This window comes from Capra hircus, chromosome 21, assembly GCF_001704415.2.
Source record: "Capra hircus breed San Clemente chromosome 21, ASM170441v1, whole genome shotgun sequence".
Lineage (NCBI taxonomy): Eukaryota > Metazoa > Chordata > Mammalia > Artiodactyla > Bovidae > Capra > Capra hircus.
The window spans coordinates 64,624,361-64,641,788 of NC_030828.1; the positions used below are offsets into that span (position 1 = coordinate 64,624,361).

The 17,428-nt window shown below is 51.7% G+C and overlaps 1 protein-coding gene across 1 annotated transcript in view; it reads left to right on the top strand.

The window, feature by feature from the left end:
* WDR25 (WD repeat domain 25) overlaps nucleotides 1-17,428 on the top strand; it is a 143,960-nt gene that overhangs the window by 80,061 nt on the left and 46,471 nt on the right. The window contains exon 3 of the mRNA XM_018066203.1: nucleotides 5,815-5,962. Coding sequence (XP_017921692.1) covers nucleotides 5,815-5,962 — 148 coding nt within the window. The remainder of the gene's footprint in view (nucleotides 1-5,814; nucleotides 5,963-17,428) is intronic.

Sequence of the window (17,428 nt, forward strand, 5' to 3'; positions counted from 1 at the left end):
TAAGATTTTTTTTTTATCAGAAAACTCTAAACCATTGCTTAGATGATTCCTGGGTTGGGAGAATTCCCTGGAGAAGGAAATGGCAACCCACTCCAGTATTTTTGCCTGGAGAATACCATGGACAAAGGAGCCTGGTGGGCTATAGTCTGCTGGGTTGCAAGAGTCAGACATGACTTAGTGACTAAACAGCAGCAAGATAAATTAACTAAAAGGAGCCATATATCCTGTTCACGGATCAGAAGACTCAGTGTTGTTAAGTCATCTCCCCAAATTAGTTGGTGGATTCAGCACAATCCCAGCCCTTGAACACACTTACCCTGAAGGATTCCCAAAGCTTTTGCCAGTAAATGGCATGGTGAAGGCTTGGTCACTGACTGCACAGGAATTTGCTAAGCTGTGCAAGCCTGATGGTGGTCTCTCAAATGATATCCTGGAGGGCAGCAAGGGCTGTCAAGGATGGACTGGAGGCCAGGAGCTGGGGCTGAAAACCAGGAAGAGCCACAAGGCAGGAGCTGGCAGGACCAGGCCAAACGAAGATTCACCCGGAAGTCTGAAACTGTGGTCTCCAGGTGGTGGGAGGATGGCAGATTCTTATTTTTTTCTTTGTGTTTCCTCTCTCTCTCTCTCTCTCTTTTTTTTAAATTTCACAGAACACAACTATTTCCAATGTCATCAGAGAAACAGCAGTCCTATTGTTGATTCCTACGGGGTTTTCCTTTCAGTACTTTTGTAGAATTTGGGTATTTTTAAATGGAGATTGTATTTGTTTTATAACAAAGAACAAAAGGCAGGCAGACAGACCGAAAGAACATGACCTGTGGCTGAAGCAATCGGTTTCGAGAGACTAGGGGGAGCTCCTGGTGGGGCCACATCTCAGGAACCAGGAGACGGAAACCCCAGGAAATGTGGGATGAGAAAGCTACAGCACATTTCACTTGTCATATTCTCTCTAAATCTGACTATCGTTGGACACATAGAATGTCTGCAGTTAATACATCAAGTCATCTTAGCACATTTGACAGAAGCCTTAACTCCTTAATTCCACGGAGGTAGATTGGGATCTCTTAATTACTTAATTGAAGAAAGGTACACATGTCAGGCTGCTGCGGTGTTTGGGAATTAATCTTTAAAACTTGACAGTGAACATTAAATTCAATTAGGGAGAGCGATTAGCAAAGATTCTTCTCTCCTTCACTCCGGGTACCTTGAGAAGCGGCTGACTGGTCTGCATTGATTCTGATGCTATCGCTGTGTATATATCAACCAGGAGAGCCGAGTACGCATTTTTCACTTGGGAGGGAAGTTGTTGGGCAGTTTAGGGACGGATGGATTTCCTGAAATGTGTTTCCACGACTGGTTCAGGAGGCGGTGGCCGAGAAATCAGGCCTCTCTGGTCGCTGATTTGGCCTTGGCATCACAGAGTTCAGAGTCTCTTCTCTCTTTGATTGGGATTCCCATCTACCCTCTCCTCCTCCTCCTTCCCCTCCCTCCCGCTCCAGCGTCTGGTACTCAGGAGATGTTTGTTGAATGAATAAGTAAATGAATGCATTTAATAGATGGGAGCATTTGGGCACATTTGCTGTAGAGCACATTCATTTTCTGACCCTCTCTCTGCCTCTCTTTAGGGGAAATACAGCGTAGTATTTACAGCTCCCTTCCCCCAGCCCTGCCCCTCGCCCCCCATTTCTAGAAGCAACCAGTCTCTCCATGTGTATTTTCTTTTTGAATTTATTTTTTTGGTTGGGAGGCCTGTGGGATCTTCCTCCCTGAGCAGGGATCCAACCTGTGCCCTCTGCAGTGGAAATGCAGAATCTCAACCACTGGACCACCAGGAAAGGCCTTCCATGAATATTTTTATAGTCTTATTCCAAGTGTGCAACTAAACATGATAGAGTTTTGCTTTATGTGAGTTTTTATTTATTTAAAATATTTAAAAATACTTTTTAATTTATTTATTTGGCCGTGCTGGGTCTTGGTTGAGGCATGTGGGATCTAATTCCCTGCCTGGGGCTCAAACCTAGGTCCTCTGCATTGGGAGTGTGGGGTCTTAGCCTCTGGACCACCAGGGAAGTCCCTCCTGTTTGTTTTTAAAATGATGATGAAATACACATAAGATTTACCAATGTAGCCATTTTTCAGTGTAGATTCATTGGCATTAAGGTAGCTTCCCTGGTGGTCCAGTGGCTAAGACTCCGCACTCCCAATGGACCTAGGTTTGATCCCTGGGTCAGGAAGATTCCCCCGGAGGAAGAAATGGCTACCCACTCCAGTATTCTTGCCTGGGAAATCCTGTGGACAGAGAAACCTGTTGGGCTATACAGTCCATGGGGTCACAAAAGAGTTAGACAGCACTTAGTGACTAGACAACAACAAATCTAAGTACATTCACGTTGTTGTACAGCCATCACCACCGCGCATCTGCAGAACTCATCTTGCAAAATTGAAACTCTGTTCCCGTTAACATGGTCCCCATTTTCCCCTCTCGGCAGTCCCAGGTGACCACTGCCCTACTTTCTACCATGCTTTTGACTGCTCTCGGAACCTCTTGTATGTGAGATTATACTTTTTGTGACTGGCTCACTTCACTCAGCGTGAGGTCTTCAGGGTTTATCCATATGGTGGGATGTGTCAGAATTTCATTTCTTCTTAAGATAGTAATATTCCACGGTGTAAGTGTACATGTGTGTGATATATATGTATATATATAGATCGCCTTTTGTTTATCCATTTATTCATCAGTGGACTCTGGGGTTGCTTCCATCTTTTGACTGTTGTGAATAATGAATGCAGCTATGGACATTCAGTCCAGTTCAGTTCAGTTGCTCAGTCGGGTCCAGCTCTCTGTGACCCCACGGACTGCAGCACAACCCCATGGACTTCAGCACGCCAGGCCTCCCTGTCCATTACCAACTCTCGGAGCCTTCTCAAACTCATGTCCATTGAGTTGGTGATGCCATCCAACCATCTCATCTTCTGTCGTCTCCTTCTCCTCCTGGCTTCAATCTTTCCCAGCATCAGGGTCTTTTCAAATGAGTCAGTTCTTCACATCAGGTGGCCAAAAGATTGTAGCTTCAGCTTCAGCATCAGTCCTTCCAATGAATATTCAGGACTGATCTCCTTTAGGATTGACTGGTTTTATCTTGCAGTCCAAGAGACTCTCAGGAGCCTTCTCCAACACCACAGTTCAAAAGCATAAATTCTTTGACACTCAATTTTCTTTATGGTCCAACTCTAACATCCATACATGACTGCGGGAAAAACCATAGCTTTGACTAGACGTACGTTTGTCAGTAAAGTCACGTCTCTGCTTTTTAATGTGCTGTCTAGGTTGGTCATAGCTTTTCTTCCAAGGAGCAAGTGTCTTTTAACTTCATGGCTGCAGTCACCAGCTGCAGTGATTTTTGTCACTGTTGTGAAAGTTCTAGGGCCCACAACAGATTTCCCAGTGTAGGGATCTGGCAAAGGGACTGAGGACCCCCAGGGAATTTGACTTTGAAGGCCAGTGGGATTTGAATACAGAACGTCCACAGGACTGGGGAAACAGCCTCTTGGAGGGCACAAACAAAACCTTGTGTGCACCAGGACCCAGGAGAAAGGAGCAGTGGCCCCACAAGAGACTGAGCCAGACTTGCCTGTGAGTCTCCGGTGGAGGCGTGGGTTGAGTGGCTGCCATGGGGTCAGGGGCACTGAATACAACAGTTCTGGTGTAAGCCCTTTTGAAGGAGGTCACCATTACCACCCTTATCCCTACCGCAGTTTGGCCTCAGGCCAAACTACAGGGAGGGAACACAGCCTCATCCTTCAATAGCTATGAACACTGGGGTACAAATATGTCTTTGAGACCGTGGTTTTACTTTTTTGAGCATGTATACACCAGTGGAATTGCTGGTTCATATTATAATTCTGTGTTTAATTTTTTGAGGTTTTGCTATACTTTTTTCCCCTCTCGTGGCCAGACCATTTTGCATTTCCATCAACAATGGACAAAGGTTCTGATTTGTCCACATCTTTGCCAACACTTACCTTCTTCTCCTTTCTTTTTTTTTTTTTTTTTAAATAATAGAAGCCATTCTAATGGCTGTGAGGTGGTGTTTTTATGTGCTTTTAAAGCTGAGATGACGTTGTACTGAATATATGCGGCAGTGTGTATTGTCTTATGTATTCAGGATTATAGCCCTGTAGAGCTAGTTCATTAATTTCGTTTTTTCTATTCAAGTCACACTTGTACATAGTTTTGAAAAACCAGCAGTTCCCTGTGCTCTGCCTTTCCGCCATGAATTCCCACTTCACTTTGAAGTCTTCTGGCTGCCTCCCCTGTTATTTCTGTTCATATTTCTAAATGTAAATGCTGCTGGATTTTGCTTTTCAGTCTGAAACCCCAGCTGTTGACCCCTCACAAGGAAGAAAGGAACTGAGGTTTCTCAACATCCTTCGAAGGCCACTGTTGACCTCTTGTTTTCTTAATCTTAGACATTTACATGTGCCTGGGAAATAACGCTTTCAGAACTCTGATCCTATGCATTTTGAGAACCTTCAGAGTGTGACAGGGTGAGTTTTCTCATCTTGAAAGGGGAGGTTATTGCTCACATCCAGTTTGTGGATGCGCGTGGGCATGCTTTGGGTTTACTCTTATTAAGGAAATAAGAGAGGGTCAGGGAATCCTGCTGTTAAAAACCACATGCTCTACACGCCTCAAGAAAACACAGCCTCCAGCACCGCAGCTCCTGCTGGGTGCCAGGCAGGCCGCAGCGTGCCCCGCCCTCTCTTGTTCCCCACCACTGCTGCCCGGGCTGGGGCCCTGCCTACCCGCGTCGTGTGGAGGTGGAGACTGAGGCCAGGAGAAGCCAAGCTTCTTGGCCAGGCCGCATGGCCTGCGAGCCGCAGCGTCACCTGGGAGGCACGGCAGGTGCCTTCCGGCTCTTGTGTTCACGCCTCTGACCCAGCTCAGAGGGTCGGTGAGAGTGTCCCCGTCTTCCTGGGGTGACACCAGAGAGGGGGATACTTGTACTATTGAGCACCTCCCTGTGTCAGGACTACGGCTAGCCTGCTCAGGCTCCTTGCTTGCTAGCCTTTCCCCGGGGGCTCATGGTGGTTGGCAGAGTTTGCTGCAAGAGCTGGTGGGAAGCCAAATGCAGCTCTTTCACGCCCGAATGGTCCCTGCTCTTGGAATGTTCAGTTCTGTACTTGAGGGCTTAAAAACACATTTCAGAGGTCATTAAGTGTACACAGGCCTTTCTGCCATGAGCATCACTCTTCACGGAGAGCAGGGGGCCAGTGAGGGGTGGTACCTTCTCTCCCAGAAAAAAGGACAGTGTGCCCCTCGGGCAGGTTGTCTGCTGCTGGCCTGATTGCAGGCACCGGTGTGGCAGGCTCTAGTTTGAATTTTAGTCTTAAAGAGGGACACATGCAGATGGCCTGGCCTGCTGTCGGTCCACTGCGGGGCTCATAAAGTCCTGTCTCAGAGGACAGATGTCACAGGTACAGGCAAGACTGGGCTGGAACTTTTTGGTGGCGAGCAGGTGTGAAGCAGGTGAGAGGGGCTGGGCAGGTGCATGGCAGGGCACAGGACAGGCTGTTTCCTTGTGGGCTCCGTTAACCCCAGAAAAAATTTTGGGAACGGCTCCCTCGTGACTTGCCAGTTCCAAGGCCTTATTATATTTCCACCAAGAGAATTTCACATCTAGATACTGTTTGGATGGTCAAATATTGGGAGTCTGGTTCCACTGTGGGAGCGTCTTCCCCGTGCAGAGGGGCCCAGCTGAGCCCCTGAGGTCAGGGTCCCGTTCATGACATGTATCTCGGTTTGCCTCGTAGGTGTGGAACGCCGTGGACTCAGGGAGCTGTTTGCAGACCTACTCCCTGCACAGCGAGGCAGTGCGGGCCGCCCGGTGGTCCCCCTGTGGCCAGCGCATCCTCAGCGGCGGTTTTGACTTCGCCCTGCACCTCACAGACCTCGAGACAGGTATGTTTCTCTGTATCCTTCCCCTGAGGCGCCTCCTTCTCTGAGCTGGCAGCTGAGCCATCGTTCTCTCTGGGGAGGCTTCTCCTGGCCAGCTTGGGGCGCAGGGGCAGAATCCTGTGGCCACAAGCTGCAGACATTTTCAGGGCTGGGGCACCTGGGATCAGGGGAGACGCAGCTTGGTGAGTGTGTTTCCAGGCCATTTGGCTGAAACGGAGCCTCTCCACAGAGAGGTTCATGGTAGGCCTTGGCCAACTCGCCCGGAGGGCAGAGCCCCAAGGTTGTCTCGGCCTCAAGCTGTGGGGCTGGATAAAGAGGTGGCTTTTTAATCAACTTCTGACATGCAATTTGTACTGAAATAGATTTAGCTTTATCATAGTGTCCTTTGGTTGGAATCAGTTTAGAATTCCTGTCAATTCATTACCGTTGAAAGGCTGTAAGGAACGATTCCAGCTCATAAGGGAAGTCTGCAAACGAGTTCTGCTTTCATGCCCGCCTGCCCCGCGCAGGCCTCTGGGTGAGATGGATTTGTGCTGGCTGAGTCCTTAGGGGGTGCTTGACAAGCAAGGCGAGAAGGAGAGAGAAGTCAGTGAGGGAACTTTTCCACTCCCCAGCTTTCCTGGGCGGCAGGCACTGGAAGCGCCACGGGCCTGGCCGTGGTTCTCTGATGAGGACGGAGCTGGCTTCCAGCCTCTCCCCCTGACCCCAGGCTGGCTGCCCTTGGTGCCTCCCTGGCTTCCTCCTGGCTCACTTTCTGCTGGGTACTGCTGCTAAGGCCAGGAGGGGAGGCCTGGGTTCACACTGGTCCCCGGGATGCCCCTGCCTGCCTGGCTCAGCTGGGGAGGTGCTGGGGCCCGGGCCTCTCCCAGAGCCCAGCAAACGGGGGTGAGCACCCCCAGAGCTTGGGCCCTCACTCTGCCCTGCGGCTCAGATGCAGCGGTCTGTTCCTTACCCTGAGTGTCCTTGTCTCCTGCTGGGTCGTGCAGGGTGGCCTTGTGGGTGCCTTGCAGCGCCTGTGACTGAGCCCTGGTGGCCGTCAGTCGGTAGGGGTGCTGAGCAGCCTGACAGCTGTGAGGGCGGTGGGTGCAGTGTTTCAGGCTTTGCTTCTGACACATCGATCCTGCCAGCCACCATTCTCCCCATTTCCCAGGTGATGAAACTGAGGCTCGGAGGGGCGAGGGACTGGCTCGGGCCCTCCGGGCTGTCTGGAAGGTGGGGTTTGGAGCCACACCTGTGCCACTGCAGACTCCATGCCCATTCCACCATGCTGGGTGTGTGTGCTCCTCAGACTGTGACCTTCCTGGGAGCCCGTCCGGGCCGAGAGGGAGCTGCGGCTCCAGGGGTTTGGTACCGCTGGGTGATGGTGACCGTTGAGTCAACGACAGCAGGAGGTACTGTCGCCAAGTACCTGCTGTGTGCAGGGTCTTCTGTAGCCTTCCATTTGGGGTAAGGCCCCACTTACTCCTTGAGACTGGCTCCTCCAGAGTCCCCTTTGTCACGCAGCCCAGAGGCACAGCCAGACAGTGGCCGAGCCAGGATGATCACCCGTCTACCAGGCTCTGAGGCTGGTGGCCTGACTGCTACACTGTGTTGCCCGTGGATCCAGGAAGCCATGCTTGGTATTGGAGACACAGAGGTGAACAAGCCCCAGGATCCACCCTGGAGAAGCTCCCATCTGCTGGGGAAGACAGACGTGCAGAGAGTCCCAGAGAACAGTGAAGGGCTGAGATGATGTAGCCTGGAAGATCAAGGAAGGCTTCCTTGAAGAAGTGGGGCCCAAGCTGATACAGGAATAGGGGAGACAGAGAAGCAGGATGGAGGGGAGCTGGTGAGGAGGAGGGAAGTGGAGTCTCAGCAGATGGAACGAGGATGGATCCATCATGGGAGCATGAACCATGTGGTGTGTGTGGCAGTGTGGGGTGCAGGGAGCTGGGGGAGGTGAGTCTGGGGGTGCAAGAATGGGAGCTCCAGCCCCACACGCTTCCTAGACCATGGGGCATTCCTTCCCCACATACTGCTCCCCAGACCAGCATCACTGAGCACCCACGGGTGCCTGCGTCGCCTGCCCAAGAGTGGAGATGGGATGAGTTTCACACGCAGGTGATGCTGGCGGGTTAATCAAATGTAAGTTGGTTTGACGACATTAGTGAATTCCTAGTGGCCCTTTGTCACGATCTGTCTCCTTAGTCAACAGATGTTAAACAGGCCCTGCCACGGTCTCTGGGTGTGAGTGTGGGTGTGAGCGAGTGTCGGGGGTTCAGACGTGTTCAGGCCTTCTGGAAGGCCTCCCGCCTGCCGAGTTAGGGGCTGCCACAGCAGGTGGTGGTTGGGGGCCATTGCTGAGCTTGGAGCAGGAGGGAGTCATGGCAGGTCTCCCTGGCGGTGGGTGTGACCCACGGTACGGTGGGAGCCGCAGGAGGGGAATATGCCCGCCCCACCCGGTCTGTGCTGGACCATGCTGGAGGGAATGTGGTCTGCTCCCCAGCTGCGGTGTGTGGGGTGGGACGAGGGAGGTCTGGCCCGGCTCCGGGCCTTGCTGTCCACTCTGGGTGGTGAGGGGGCACTTTGCACTCCTCTGCTGGGAATGGGCTCACCACCTGATTCGCCTCTTGAAGGCCCCCTCTCATTCATTTAGCTGTTACTTATTGAGCACCAGCTGTATGCAGGCCCTGGTGCTGGGGCTGCGTTGGTGAGCAGCATGCACGTGCTCTGTGCTTTGAGGGGGGCAGGTAGGGGCCAGGGGTTTGCCCTTGCCCTTGGGGAAGCCCTCTAGCTCCTGGGCGGGGCCTTTACTGTTGAGGGGTTGTTGGGTTTCTGGGTCCGACCCCCCCCTCCGCTTAGTGTGGGAGCTCCCTGAGAAGGGGGGTGCCTGTCCTGGTGGTCCCTGGGTCTCCGTCACCCAGCCAAGGCCGGCTCGAGCAGCTGCTCAGCAGATGTGTGGACGAGGCCGAGCTGAGGCTGGCGCTTGTTGGGCAGGGCTGGGTTCACGGGGGCCGCGGGGTGGGCTGGGGGCTCCACGTGCCCTGGCCCAGCGCGTGTGGGGATGTTCTCAGCCTGCAGTCCCCGTGGCTTGCGACCTCATTTGACTTCTCTTGTCCTTTCTCGCCACCAAGTCTGATCTTCCTTTTCACTTGATCTGCCTCTTTCCGCCCTTGGTGATTTGGCTTTTTCATTTCAATCTAATTAGAACTCCCTGCCAGGAGAAGGCAACACAGGGCGTTCTCACCGCCGCGCTCTGGGAATTAGTCACTCGGTGCCCATTGTCGCTAATGGGAATTTGGCGCCAAGGCCATTTATCCTGGTGTCCTCAATCAATACAGTTAAAAATCTGTGGATTCGGAAACGTCAATACCCGGCCTGAAATACGGAGGGCCAGCCACATTTTATCTCGTTAATTTATAGTTCTGACGGGCTGTTGGCTTATAGAACACCCATGAATCAACACTTAAATAAAATCTACTCACAGATTAATTATTTTTGGTGCTCTCGTTTCAGTCTGTAATCTTCATAACAAAACGTCTCTGATGCATTCGGCTGAGGCGGTCTCGGGGAGCGCTGGTCGACTCCGCCAGGGCGCGAGCGTCTCCCTCTTTATGAGCCAGTGTCCGGCATAGCAAGTCAGCCTGTCTCCTCGGAACCCCCCGGCAAGCTTGTGCTTGTTCAGTTCCAAGTGGTGCTGGTTTCTTGCAGATTCCAGCCCCCAGCCTGGCTGGTGAGGCATCAGACTTGGCATGCATTTGTTGGCTGCAAAGGAGGTGGTCGTTTCCCTGGAGCCCCAGGGCGCTGGGTGGTCGGGATCCCTTATTCTCCTTCCTGTGCCCGGTCAGCTCTCCCGATGTGTGACCAGCTCGTCTGGGGCATCCGGGCAGTGCTACCTGGTCCTGGCTCCTGGATACTGGAGGCAGTACGGTGGGACTGAAGGAACTTGGGTGGGGTGCAAGCTGGGTGTCCTTGGGGGAGGGTCCTTGAGCTCTCTTTCTGCATCTGTGAACTGGGTAACAGTGCCCAGTGGGTGGGCTTGTCGAGGGGCATAGCTGAGATCACATGTACAGAGTGCCTGCTGCATGGAGGCCACTCAGCAAAGCAGCTCCTGCCCCGCTGCATCCCTGCCCTACGAGGCCTGACAGAAGGTGGCAAATGACGGCCTTGTTCCTCTGAGCATCCGGACCCAGCTGCTGGGTGATTTCTTTGAACGGGGCAGCTTTGGTGGCTCAGTTCTGAGAACCTCCCAAGAGGCCCCGAGCTGGCTCCCTAGCGTGGCCCTTGATCCCACGTGTGAGTCTAGGGGGCAGATGGGCGGGAAGACCACCTTTCAGGGTCTCCTAGCTGCTCCTCCATCTTTTCCTTCTCCGTGACAGGATGGCCTGGTGGGGGGTAGCAGCTTTCTGCTTGTCATGGGTTGGCACTTGCCCTTTCTTTGGGGTGGGTGTCCTCTTTGCTCAGACCCCACCACCCACAGCCTTGCTGTCCCCAGCCCCTCCCTGGCTTTTCCTGCTCTGGGCTGTGTCCCCTGGCATGAGTTTGTGGGCCCAAGTGGCTCCGGAACTGGCCCCACCAATAATCATTGCTCTTGTTTTCTAGAAAGTGTCTTCTGGTGCCTCCCTTGTTTTTGCATCATGATTGGGGCCTCCATTGCAGAAACATGGAAGAAGGGAATGGCAAAGTGGCCAGGCGCTCATGGTGGGCCAGGCCACGGGCCCTCTAGCCCTGGTTTCCGGCACCCTGTTTGGCCTGTATCAAGCTGAAATGAATAAGTGGATAGTAGGCCCTCTGCTTATTATGTATTTAGTCTCCACACTAGCTAGTCAGTGAGATATTTTTATCCCCATTTCATTGACTCAGACACCGAGGCCTGGTGTGTTTGGTGACCTGCAGTGACAGAACTGGGGTTCAGCTCCAACCCATGAGACTGGCAGAGGCTTTGGCGGTTGAAGGGCAGGAGTGGGTGCCCTCACCACGTCTGTTTCTGGGCTGCGGGCCAACAGTTTGTGTAAACTGAGTCCAGGAGAGCCTGCTTGGCCCTCTCCCGGGCAGCCGGCTCCCCACCTGCCGAGTAGAGGATAACTCGGGGCGGGGGTGGGTGGGGGGGTGCGGGCCTCTGGGCAGGAGCCGCGCCCAGACGGATCCGGACTCATCCCTCTGATGAAGTGACTGGCTGCATGATGCTTCTCTGGCTATCGACAGCCAGCATTCCAGCAGGAGTGTTTGCCCTGATGATTTTAGAACACTTGGCAGAGGAAGGGGTGAGAAGCCTCCAAATTAAAAGACCCAAGGAGAGTGTCAGGGGCTCGCTCAGCTCTGGAGCAGGGGCCCAAGGGGAGGCTCCCTGTGGGGCCACAGCCTGCAGAGCGGCGCTGCCCCGAGGGGCCTGGGTGTCTCTGTCCCCGGCTTTTCAGCACCTTGACTGTTTTCTAGAGCATCTCAGAGGGCCCTGGTTAAGCGATTCCCCCGTGCCCGTGGAGAGCAGGACGGCCTCTGCCAGTGGGCATGGATGCGGCGCTCCCGAGGGTGTGGGCACATTCGCGTCATCACTCCTCTGGCCCTAGACCCGGACATGGAGGCTGTGCCCCCCCCGATCCAGGCACCTGTCCCCGTTCCCGCCCACGCTCTTCTCTTCCGCTCGCAGGAGTATCTCTCTCTAGTCCCAACCTTGATTTCTCCCCTTCTTTCCACACAGCTTTGGGGTGAGAAGCTGACCCTAACTGTGGACATGTACGAAATCGGATGCTGCCAAGCTTGAGTAGGCCCCCGCCAGCCCCGTATCTCACGCTTGGAATGTGCCTCTGAGGCCCCTCCCCGCCTCCACAGACGTTCATCTTGTCATCCGCTAGTTAAGCTCATGCTAGCCCTCTGGATAAATCAAAGGTGGTTTTTAATCAACGGTGCTATTTCATTCATTGCTGTTATTGCACAGCAGTGGTGGCTTTATCTCTGTGGGTGTCTAATTGCAATTGCCCTGAAGATTGGCTCCCTTCGCAGGTAGGATGACCTCCATTGATTGACCCCGGAGCCTAAACACGGTCATGGCTTGTTCATGTCCTGGCGGTGACCTCCGAGTCCCAGAAAACCAACTCAAGTTATACCTTTGGGATGGACCCTTTCTTTCTGCAAGTGGAGAACTATTTTTTTTTTTTTAAGTTTGGAAAATGCAGCCCTGTCCAGTTAATTAAACGCAGTGGCCAAGCTTGATGTAAGAGAAAGTTCTACAACTACTGCCATTTCTTCTGTTACTACTACGACTGCTGCTGCAGCTACTGTCTGCAGGCCTGTCATTTGTCTGGGGCTCTCTGTCTTACCTGCATTCTCTCTAATTCTCAGAACAGCCTCTGAAGGTCAGATCTGTTATCCTGATTCCTTGTACCGGGAGCCCACAGATCCAAGAGGATTGCCAGCTGATCCAAGGGCCTCCAGCTTATCCGTGGAGAGTGTGCAGACGTGGGCCTGTCTGGCTGTGGCCTGGACCCCTCCCCAGGACTCAGCTCGGCTTGCCCAAGGCAGCCCTTGTTTCTGATCTGCGGAGTTTGATCTGAAAGTTAGCAAGCTCCTGCTCTTGTTAACTTCAAGTCAGGATGGTTAAATTTACAGCTGGCTGAATACTTCCCAGAGGATGAGTGTAACGATATTGATTTTAGTGGAATGAGTCATATGCCGCCTGCCTGGGAACACGAGCTCTATCACCCGCAGCCGGTAGCCGCAGCCAATCCCTTGTCAACGTCTCCGTGGCCTGCTCCCCAGCCCGCGATGTGCACGCAGAGCCCAGGAGAAGGAAAGGTCACGGCGCGCCCGTGGGCGGGGGAGGCGGGGTGCAGCTGGCTGGGCCCCGGGGTCGCTTGGGTCCAGCCTCTGTCCCAGCGTGACCGGTTTGTGTGACGTCCCCTCTCTGTCCTCAGTGCACCCTGCTGTGAAACAGGTCCTCGCAGAGTTGTAGTGGGACCCATGCACGCCCCAGGCAGGGGCCCCCTCCCCTGAGAAGAGGGCCTGAACTTCCCTGCAGTCTCTTGGGGACCCAGGCTTGGGTTTCACCTGAGTTGTTACGTGCCAGGACTGAGGGGCTGGAGAGGCCCCTCAGGGCCCTGGAGCCCTCATGCCGAAAGGGCCCCACATGGTAGGCTTTAGGGTGGACAGATAGTGTTGGCCAGCCGCGCGGGTGGTCACCTCGGGGAGCTCAGTGTCTCTCTCTGAGAAAGGGGGATGGGGGCTCCCTGAGGAGGACCCCGGCCAGCGTTACCAGCTGCCTCGTCACAGCAATATTGGTGACGGCGCGCTGGCGGCAACAGGAGTGTCGAGAGAACAGATTTCTGTTCTGCGTTCTGTTTTCAACATGTTTTTGCTTTAACGGCGATTTATAGTTTATTTGTATCATTATTGATTCACGGAGGAAAAGAAGTGATTTTTTCCCAACTCCAAGAGGGTCTGAACAGTGCTTATACCGGTCGAGTTCATTAGAACAAGATCAATAACGTCAGTGTTAGTGGATTAAATATTTTAAAACTCAGTTTCTTATAAGCAGCATACAGTGAAGTAGTGGAATTTTCCATAACATGCATGTAAGCAAGTCATATGCGTCTCACGGTTAGAGGTTGTACACAACCAAGCGTCGTGCTCAGAGTCTCATGGCCCCGGGAGGGGATCTGATAACGATGCCGCTCCATTTCTGAGACGTTTCAGTGCAGGAGCACATGTGACAGGCCAGGACCTCTGCTTCCGTCGTGGCTATCACCTTCAAGACAGTGTCTGATAAATATTTGCCAGCCTTATCCATATCTCTTTAAGAAAATGTAAAGGCCAGCCCGGGGCATCGTATTCTCATAGCCTCAGAACAAAAACTTAAGTCAGTAATCTCTCAAGTCTCCTGCTGTTGAAAGCTCATATCCCTTGGTTTTAGCTTTCAGTTTAGCTAAGGATGAATTCAATAATTTGAGGCTTAGTTGTCTTCAAACAGTAAGAGTTTCCCTTTGTTGTTTGCTGTCTGCTGGGCCTTCTAGAATCCTCTCCATACCACTCTGCTTACTGCCCTCCCAACAGACGTGTGGGTTTGAGGGCACGCGATCCCATGGAGAAGGGGCCTGCCCAGGGTTGCTCTCCTGAAAGTGATAGAGCTGGGATGAGACCCAGGTCTATGTGACCCTCAACCCCTCCTCAGTATCACCTCTTGCTTTGCACAGGTTGCTGGGGTCCTGACTGAGTTACAGCCTCGCCCCAGACCTCCTTAGGTTGTGTCTCTTGAAAATTAGGGATCTGTAAGCTGTGAAAGTGCTGCACTCAATATGCCAGCAAATTTGGAAAACTCAGCAGTGGCCACAGGACTAGAAAAGGTCAGTTTTCATTCCAATCCTAAAGAAAGGCAATGCCAAAGAATGCTCAAACTACCACACAGTTGCACTCATCTCACATGCTAGTAAAGTAATGCTCAAAATTCTCCAAGCCAGGCTTCAGCAGTACGTGAACCATGAACTTCCAGATGTCCAAGCTGGTTTTAGAAAAGGCAGAGGAACCAGAGATCAAATTGCCAACATCCGCTGGATCATGTTAAAAGCAAGAGAGTTCCAGAAAAACATCTATTTCTGCTTTATTGACTATGCCAAAGCCTTTGACTGTGTGGATCACAAGAAACTGTGGAAAATTCTGAAAGAGATGGGAGTACCAGACCACCTGACCTGCCTCTTGAGAAACCTATATGCAGGTGAGGAAGCAACAGTTAGAACTGGACATGGAACAACAGACTGGTTCCAAATAGGAAAAGGAGTACGTCAAGGCTGTATATTGTCACCCTGCTTATTTAACTTATATACAGAGTACACCATGAGAAATGCTGGGCTGGAAGAAGCACAAGCTGGAATCAAGATGGGCAGGAGAAATAGCAATAACCTCAGCTATGCAGATGATACCACCCTTATGGCAGAAAGTGAAGAGGAACTAAAAAGCCTCTTGATGAAAGTGAAAGAGGAGAGTGAAAAAGTAGGCTTAAAGCTCAACATTCAGAAAACGAAGATCATGGCATCTGGTCCCATCACTTCATGGGAAATAGATGGGGAAACAGTAGAAAAAGTGTCAGACTTTATTTTTGGGGGCTCCAAAATCACTGCAGATGGTGATTGCAGTCATGAAATTAAAAGACGCTTACTCCGTGGAAGGAAAGTTATGACCAACCTAGATAGCATATTGAAAAGCAGAGACTTTACTTTGTCAACAAAGGTCCATCTAGTCAAGGCTATGGTTTTTCCAGTAGTCATGTATGGATGTGAGAGTTGGACTGTGAAGAAAGCTGAGTGCCGAAGAATTGATGCTTTTGAACTGTGGTGTTGGAGAAGATTCTTGAGAGTCCCTTGGACTGCAAGGAGATCCAAGCAGTCCATTCTGAAGGAGATCAGCCCTGGGATTTCTTTGGAAGGAATGATGCTGAAGCTGAAACTCCAGTACTTTGGCCACCTTATGCAAAGAGTTGACTCATTGGAAAAGACCCTGATGCTGGGAGGGATTGGGGGCAGGAGGAGAAGGGGACAACAGAGGATGAGATGGCTGGATGGCATCACCAACTCGATGGATATGAGTTTGAGTGAACTCCGGGAGTTGATGATGGACAGGGAGGCCTGGAGTGCTGCTGTCCATGGGATTGCAAAGAGTCGGACACGACTGAGCGAATGAAATGAACTGAACTGAAGCTTATTGAAAAATGGAAACAGTTTTTTAGTTTTGGTCCCTTTTAACAAAGAAAATACAGCAGAGGCCGAGTTATTACAAGTTAAAGTAGGGAAAAAAGATATAAATTATGGCTTGTCTTCTAACTGGAAAATTTTAGTTCTTAAAAAACATAGATTCTCTCTCAGTCTCTTTAGGGAATGGAAGAGGAATAACATAGTCAAATACATTTTTTTTTTCCCCAGCAAAAATGTTCAGTCATTATCTTGTAGCAGCTTGACTTTCACTTTTCCTCTCCTCTCCCCGCCCCCCTGCCCACCTCCACCCCCGCCGCCCCATTGCTGGCAAGACTGTATCACTACACTTTTTAAAAGAACATGGCTAATTCACTGCCTTTCCTGAAATAAGCATATGGTTATATGATATGGTCCAAGGAACAGTGGGGATTTTTTCTTCCTCCAGGCAGATAGTTTGTTTTTCCTTTTGGACCTAAGGGTTGGCAGTGAATTGCAAATGGGCAAGAAGTCGGCATTAGGCGCAGTTGTTTCTGTCTGGAGAAGACTTGTGGCCTGCTGGGGCCTTCTCGCATTGTGGGGGCTGCAGCGGCACCTGTAGGCTCCTTTTCCGACAAGGGAACGTGATGATTGCCTTCCCCGAGTCCCCATGGGGTTCCCCCAGCCCCTTGGCTGGAGCGAGGCTCCTGAGGCCAGCGCTGCAGGCACAAAGACCATCCCTGGGGTGCACAGGCTGGTAGCCTCCGCTCCATCCTTCCTGGGAAGGGAGCCTGCTAACTGGGCTCCTAAATGCTGGGCTTCTTTCTTTCATCTTTTTAATTTGTGTACTTGGCTGCGCGGACTCTTGGTTGCGGCATGTGGGATCTTTCAGTCTTCGTGGCGGCACGCGGGATCTTGACTTGTGGCATGCAGACTCTCAGTTTGCAGAATGTGGGGTCGAACCCGGGCCGCCTGCCCTGGGGCTGTGCTCTGTGTCTTTGTCCCTGGACCATCAGGGAAGTCCCACACTTGGCTTCTGACCTCGGTTTTCTGACTTGGTTTCAACTGTAGCAGAAAGGCGAGGAAGAGTTTGGGTTCCAGACAGGTGTTGGGAAAGGAAAAGAAAGAGAAAGAACAAGAAGTACTAGGTTTCCAATGAGATTCATTCCCCGGGAAGCAATTTTTTTGGTTAACTTGAGAGAGTTGCTTGTCTTTTGAGCTAATGAAAGGGGCACGGCACCCAGAACACTACAAGTCTGTTCATCTTCCTGATGCTTCGCAGGGGAGTTATTTATTAGAAAAGCAGTATTAAGACAGCAATGTCAGTGAAATTTAAGAAGTTATCTTACTACACCTCGAACAATGCATTTCCTTGGGCGAATCAAGTCTTCCCAGCTTTGTTCACGTCCATCCTTCTTTAATATTCCTGTGAGTCAAGAACAAGTTACCAGCATTGTCTTTCTTGCCACAGTGCTATTTACAGTCCCAGTTGTAAATGGCTTTTCAACGTGGCACCAGGCAGAGAACCGTATTTGCCTTGACCGCTCGCCTCGGGTTGGACAGCGAGGCTGCTGTTTATGGTCCCTTCACCATAATCAGCAGTGCGATCCCAACTGGCCAGCCCTTGACAGCATGTCGTGGTGACACACGGCGACCACGGAAATCTTTGTGGGTTGCATTTTGTAGCAAAATAGTGGAAGGGCTTACTGAGCTTAAGGAGGCATAGAGTCTGCATTTGCAAAAAGTCAAGTGTTTCCAGAATTTCCTCTGATGACAAATGACTGCCAACTCTAGGCCCTTAGAAGATATTCAGGGAAAAAAAGAAAAATCAACATGC